This window comes from Orycteropus afer, unplaced genomic scaffold (genome assembly GCF_000298275.1).
Source record: "Orycteropus afer afer isolate SDZICR_OR568_19922 unplaced genomic scaffold, OryAfe1.0 scaffold01101, whole genome shotgun sequence".
Taxonomy (NCBI): Eukaryota; Metazoa; Chordata; class Mammalia; order Tubulidentata; family Orycteropodidae; genus Orycteropus; species Orycteropus afer.
In genome coordinates, this window is record NW_006922688.1 from 166,548 (window position 1) to 173,471 (window position 6,924).

The 6,924-nt window shown below is 45.3% G+C and overlaps 1 protein-coding gene across 1 annotated transcript in view; it reads right to left on the reverse strand.

Moving 5' to 3' along the window:
* LOC103212785 (nuclear RNA export factor 2-like) overlaps positions 1–2,976 on the reverse strand; it is a 12,511-nt gene extending 9,535 nt beyond the window's left edge. The window contains 6 exon segments of the mRNA XM_042783418.1: positions 127–163; positions 2,186–2,264; positions 2,267–2,291; positions 2,465–2,554; positions 2,671–2,769; positions 2,914–2,976. Coding sequence (XP_042639352.1) covers positions 127–163; positions 2,186–2,264; positions 2,267–2,291; positions 2,465–2,554; positions 2,671–2,769; positions 2,914–2,976 — 393 coding nt within the window.
* Positions 2,977–6,924: the final 3,948 nt, after the last annotated feature.

The window sequence follows — 6,924 nt, forward strand, 5'->3', positions numbered from 1 at the left end:
TAACTCCAACTATCACAGGATCAGATAAAAAAAAATCTCACCAGGGCAAGATCTAAATGATTCAGAGCAGGTTGTGAGCGACATGTGTACCCAGTAGAGGAGTCAAGGATACAGGAATACACTTACCAGGTGTAGTAACTTAGGGAATAATTCCAGGAGGGAGCTGTTAATATCAAGACAAAACAGAGAAGCAAGTAACAATGGAGCTGACCCATCTCATGAAAACAAGTACATCTACACAGGAACACAGCCAGGTGTGTCCCACCTACAATCCAGGGCCACAACCCCTTCAGGACCCTGGGCTCCTCATCCATGGACTGACCCAGAGAGAGCTAGTGGGCACTCTATCCATACCCCTCTCCTTCTTCCTGGCAAGCTCCCATGTGGAAGGCCCTGACTCTGATCTCCAGGGACACAGAATTAGCTTGTGGAACCCAGGCTCCCGTGATTCTTTCCTTTCCCTGCTTCACTGATCTCCCTCCAATTCCCCAGGGAAGACTCCAGATGGAGGAGGGCATGGGTTAGGGAACAGGACTCTGCTACCTCACCAGATGTCCAGGGGTCTGCCAGACCTGTACCTGGAAAAGACAAGGACATCCTTCAGGGTTGACCCAGGATGCCTGGGTAGCAAGATGAGTGAGGCACATTTGGCAGGCAAGGAGGGAATGAGGAGAGAAGGTAGAGGCAGGGAGAGATGAGGAGACATAGGGAAGTAGAGGACAAGGAAAGACAAACTGAAGAAATTTACTGTGGGTGGTGAGGACTACTGAGAAAGGAGAGAAGACAGAGGAAATGGCTCCCCTGCTGCTTCCTGTCCTTCATCTTCACCTGGCTGGCACTGGGGATGAGGTAGGAATGGAAAACAGGTACTTGTTGGTCTGGGGACCCATTGGCCTTTGTAACCTATGTGATCTCATCTGAGCTGGGCATGAGAAACAGAGCAGTCAATGAGGCCGGAGGTAAGCCCCTTCTCAACTCAGAGACAGGAAAGCCCTGGTAAGGAGGAAGCTTCATAGTCCAGGGTCCAGAATCTGGCTCAAGTCAGCCCTAGTAGGGGAGCAGGGCAATGTGTGTACACCCCTGGTCCTGGGAAATAAGAGGGATCCCTGCTTCCTGGGACATTTGGGAGAAGTCAAGGCAGAGAAGGCTGGGTGCAGATAGAAAAGTGGGAAACAGGCACCAGCTCCCAGTGAGAGCTTCCCAAAGAAGCCAGAGAAACCTCTAAGCACAGGTGAGAGACAGAGAGAGGAGAGTGTGGGGAGTGTGGTCCTCCCAAAGAGTGGGGCTGCAGCCACATGTAGATGGGCACTGTCAGGAGTAGCTCAGAATGCCATCGAGTGAAGGTTCCTGTGGTAGTTAAGGTTGTATGTCAAGTTGGCTGGGTCTGGTTGAGTGGCTGGGCAGCTGGATGTAGTTATTCCCCATGGTGAGATTGGCAATCAGTTCTGTGGTGGAATCTACTGGAACAGCTGAGTAGCTGCTTTAGATATGTGGTCTGCTTCTAGTATATAAGCAGAAGCTTTGGGAATGGTCTACAGCTTTTTGGCACTCTTGGACCCCACGTGTACCTGAGTCTTCATTCAGCAGCCTGCCATTCTCTGCCAGTCTTGGGACTTTTAATGGACTTGAATCAATGGCCTACCATGTGGTTTGGTAATATGGGGACTATGCCTTGTCACTTGTCGACCTTGGGTTTGTCAGCATCAGCAGCCAGCAGCTGCCTGAGTTAAGAGATGTTTCTAGCTTCAGTGGGATGGGAGAAAGAGGAAGAGCTGAAACCCAAGGTCGAGAGGCTTTCACCCAGCCCCTAGAGCCTAGCACTTTGAACTAAGACTTCTAGCCTCCAAAATTGTAAGAGAATAAATTCCTATTTGTTCAAGCCATCCCATTTGTGGCATATTCCTGTAAGAGTGGCATGAGGTAACCAAAAACAGTTCCCAATTGGGTAGACAGTGTTCACCACTGACCTTGCTGTTGTTAGTTGCCACTGAGTCAATTCTGACTCATGGCAAACCCGTATGTGCAATGTCCATGTGTGCTCCGTAGACTGTTCAAGCCTGTGACCTTTATGAAGCAGATCACCAGACCTGACTTTTGAGGTGTCTGTGGGTGGGTTTGAACTGCCAACCATTGAGCTGGTAGTTGAGTGCTTACCCATTTGTCCCACCCAGGACTCCCCACCGACCTAACATACCTGGACTCTTCTGAGAAGGTGTTGCACAACAGGTTTCCTTCTAGCCACAGCTGTTTGAGTTTCAACCTTATTTTTTCAACTCCCATGCCGACTTTAGCTGAGAAAATGGGGAGGAAACAAGGGAGGGGAATCCCAGGGATAGAGAGACATTGAGCTCCTGCACCCCTAGTTTTCACCCTCACCCACAGGCACCTTCCTGCCTCTTTCATCAACCTGATGGGCATTGTCACCCACCCTCAACGTAAATTAGATCTGCCTTCTACTTGTTACATCGTTGTTGGAGAAGGGGACCTTCTGTATATCTGATGGCCTATCCAGCTGGTACAGTTTGGGGCTGCTCAAGTTCCTGGACAACAGTGTCTGAGAAAAAAGAGTTAGATTGATGGTTAATATCTAGGGCTTCAGAGATAAATCTGTTCTCTGTTTCATGTTTCCACCCCTCCACCTAAATGCCAGCATGGGGCCTAGGGCCTTACCTCAGAGAATTTCTCTTCAATGATCTTCTGGGTGGCAGCCACGCATTTTCTTCGATTCAGGATCATGTCAATATTATGGTCCACTAAGTCTTCGAGAAGCTGAGAAAAAGGACTCAGAAAGCTGAGATGGACCAACTGGATCAACACCAGTGCCAACCCCTCCCCAAGTTACCATCCCTAAGTCTCTCTCTAAGCATACCCCTGTACCCTCACCTGTCCTAGAATTACTGCTGTCAGCCTTACCTGGGTCACAGCCAAAGCTCTGGCGTCAAGAGCTTGCTGGAAAACATCATATTCTTTGTTCATGGTCAGCTTCAAAAGCAGTGGAAATAGCAACTCTGGAGCAGTTGCTGTGGTGGTGATGATGGAGAAATTGGGGTGGGTAAAAAGAGGGGGTCTGGGTGTGAGTACACAGCATGTCTTGAGTCTACATTACCTTTAGTTGTTCTAGCCTCACCTTAGTCTGCACAAAGTGAGGTACAACAGAACTGTTGAAAATGATAGCTATCTGCAGGAAATAGTTGCAGATGAGTACCTTGAACTCTAATCACAAATAAGATGGTCCAGCCCCTGTTCTGTCTTCTTGCCCCAAAACTAGGTACAATTAGTGCCCTTAACTCACACCCTTTGGTTTTCTTCATCACATATCTTGTTGTTGATAGCCTTAAATACAGATGCAGTGCTAGAATCCTGCAGTAAGAGCTATGCTTTTTCATGTAATGGAACTACAGGGAGCAGAGGTAATAGCAATAATGTTGGAAGGTAAAGATCCCTGCTGATCCAGGTCACATCCCTCCTTTGTGCCCAGTCATCTGGCTTCCCTGTCCTCTCTTACATCAACCAAGGTGAAAGGGACACTCAATGTCTGTGGATGGAATTCAGTAGCCATATCTTGTTGTGTGTTCTCCCATAAAGAACCTGTGAGTAAAATAAAATATAGGAGAGAATGACAACATGGAATTAAGACTGGAGAACAGACCCAAGGAAGTGTTCTGTTCTGACCTTCCATTGAGTTTTAAAAGATTTCTAAAGAAGGGAACATTGACATTTCTTATTTTTCTTACCATTCAACAAGCTCACCTCCAAATAATCACCTTTAGATGTTTGACATCATCTTCCTTTTTTTTTTTGTTAAGATTCCAGGAGATCCTACCAATGCACACCCTGCCTTCTCCTCTGACAAGGACTCCAGATATTTGACCCCATATTCTTTCTACCTCCAAGACACACACTCAATATGAGATGAACTGTGTCATGTTGCAGGGAGTGAGTGACTCCATCTCTTTGAAAGTAGCTCCTACCTTTGCCTTTAAGCAACTTCACTGGCATTCCTATCGGTGTTTTCCTTTTTTATCGTTTCTCTGAACACTTAGATGGTAAAGCATGTTGACTCCTAGTAATAAAAAGGAAAGATGACCAATTTCCCTTGCTTCTAGTAAAGTACCCAGTATTTCTTCACAGGACCAGCACAATTCCATCAGTACAGTCCCACCAACAATAACACTATGCACTACATACATTTTTCCAGGACTCACTGTGATCTTGAACTTTGAAAATCTTCTATTTCTCCACAAAGGAATAAGCATATGGTCTTTATTATGCCATATTACCATTTTATCATTGGATTGAGGGGTATAGGTCCTACTGTGGGGAAGTGGATAAAGAAGGTTTCCATAAATTCTAAGAATGCCTTCTACACACCTTCCCCTCACTGACAGCAGGGATACAATTGTGGTTGTTCAACCATTATTCCACATCTAGCGTCCTTCAGTTTTCAAGAGAGGGAAGAAAAACATCATAACCCAGAGAGTGAGAGTTGCATAGTCCCCGTGGTTGCTGCATACAAGCCAAGCTGCCTGGCACTTACTGTTTTACTTGGAGTTGTTTGTAAGGATCCCTTGTTGCCACCTTCCCATCATCCTTTTGGAGGTATGGAGGTTGAAGCTCATACTCACCGTGTTCATAATGAAGGATGTCTTTAGCATGATTCCCTTGGAAAGAACTCCAACCCTTCTTTCTTTCCTTGTATTCTGAGATTGTAAACAAATGCATAAATTTAAAGACACATCAGTGGTTTGCATATCATGTACCCCATCTTGGTCTAACACCACAGTAAGGCAAGCAAAGTATCAACCTGCCCTAATCGAGCAATCTCACCAACATCCATGAGCAAACTTCTCTACCTAGATATGAGACAATATCTGACAGATGGCATCACGGGAGAAATCTTGGAGAAGGCGTTAACACTGTTGAACATTTCAAGAAACAGTGCAGGATTTATAAAGAATAAGGGTGTGAATGTCCATTGTTTAGACTGGACACCAGCCATACATGAAGAAGGCATCATAATCTTACCTTCCTTCTCAACTCTTTAATCTACCAACTGCACCAAAACGTGGGCGGCAACCTCTCCCACATCTCCCAATTCCCATCAGCCACTAAAATGGCTTAATTATTGATCAGCAAGTTCTACTTCCTCTACCTCTACCATACAAGCTTAAATGACAGGTGGGTCTGAATTAATAGCTTCCTCAACTGCCTCCCTGCCTCCAGCCTTGCCCTCAACAACACTCTGAAATATCCAAAGTGACTTTTCTTTTCTCAGACTGATATGCCTTTCACTCTCTGTGATCTTGAACCAGTTCCTGGAAACAACTCTTCCTCACTCAGCTCTTCTGAAAAACCAGTGTCTGAACAACAAACTGGAATGACAGGTGTCAACTACAATTTCCAAGTGTTAGAGACTTTTTTTTTTCTTTTGTTTGCTGACGATGATTTCTAGTCTGATTCCATTTTATCCAAACCCCACTGCTGTCGAGTCGGGCCCAACTCATAGCGACCCCTCCTTGGGTTTCTAAGGCAGTATCACTATGGAAGTAGATTGCCCAACCTCCCTTCTGAGGAGTGGCTGGTGGGTTTGAACCACCAGCCTTCTGGTTAGCAATCAAATGACCTCAGAGAAAAATACTCTGTATTTCAATTCTTTTAATTTTATTGAAGCTTATTTGACCCAGGAAATGGTCTATCATGGTGAATATTATGGGCTCTTTAAGAAAAAAAAATCTATACTCTGCTATTGCTGGGTGGATTGTTCTATTTATGTCATTTTTACTCTGTTCTTTTGTTATGTTAATCAGCTCTTTCAAATCCCTGCTGGTTTTCTGTCTAGTAATTCTGTCCCTCGCTGAAAGGAGGGTGGATTGCACTTTTTGCCTTTCAGCTCCATTAGTTTTTACTTTTTGTACTTTTGAGCACATCTTTTTTGGTGTATACACCCTTAATGTCATTATGTCTTCCTGGTGGGTTGATTCTAATGAGTATAGAGAAGAAAGTCTTGGAGTCAGAGACACTCTAACTGCCCCTCCCAACCAAGTTGGCTACCAGCATAACACCAGAGAGCTGTTTCCAATGGCACTACCCCACAGGTTCAGCTAATGAAACTGAGGTCCCAGACAGGAGAGAAGTCAGTTTCTGTTACCTCTAACTGAAAACCCAGGGAACTCTGAGCACTTGCCACGGGCAGGCTCTGTGTCTACTGCATGCCATTCTGTTCCTTCATGTATTTCTCATAACAAGATTGTGATTTGAAGAATTACCAGCTATATGCCCTTCTTCGGGTTGTTCAGGAGAGTTGCAGGAAATAGAAAACAGAGTTTGGGTGGGGCACTGACATGAGAGTAGAATAATTTTGCTACAATCTACCTCCTACCCTGAGATTCCAATAAATGAGAGAAGGGGAACATATCAAGAGATGAGATCTCAACTCACTGCCATCAAGTTGGATCTGACTCATAGCAGCCCCTCTTTGGGTTTCTGAGGCAGTATCACTACAGAAGTAGATTGCCCAACCTTCCTTCTGAGGAATGGCTGGTGGGTTTGAACCACCAGCCTTCTGGTTAGCAGTCAAATGCCTTAGGCACTATGTCACCAGAGCTCCCAAGAGATGAGATGTCATTGTGAAATTAAGCAATGATGTTGTTGTTGTTATGTGCTGTTGAGTTGGACCAGAATCATAGTGACCCCTCCTTGGGTTTCTGAGGCAGTATCACTACAGAAGTAGATTGCCCCACCTTCCTTCCACAGAGTGGCTGGTGGCTTTGAACCACCAGCCTTCTGGTTAGCACTCAAGTGCCTTAGGCACTACATTACCAGAGCTCCTAAGCAATGATGGTAGAGTAAAATGTGAAAAATATGAAGAAACTGAATTCATATTGACACTGAGCCCTCAGGAAATCCTTTCTTAGAAAAAGTGTC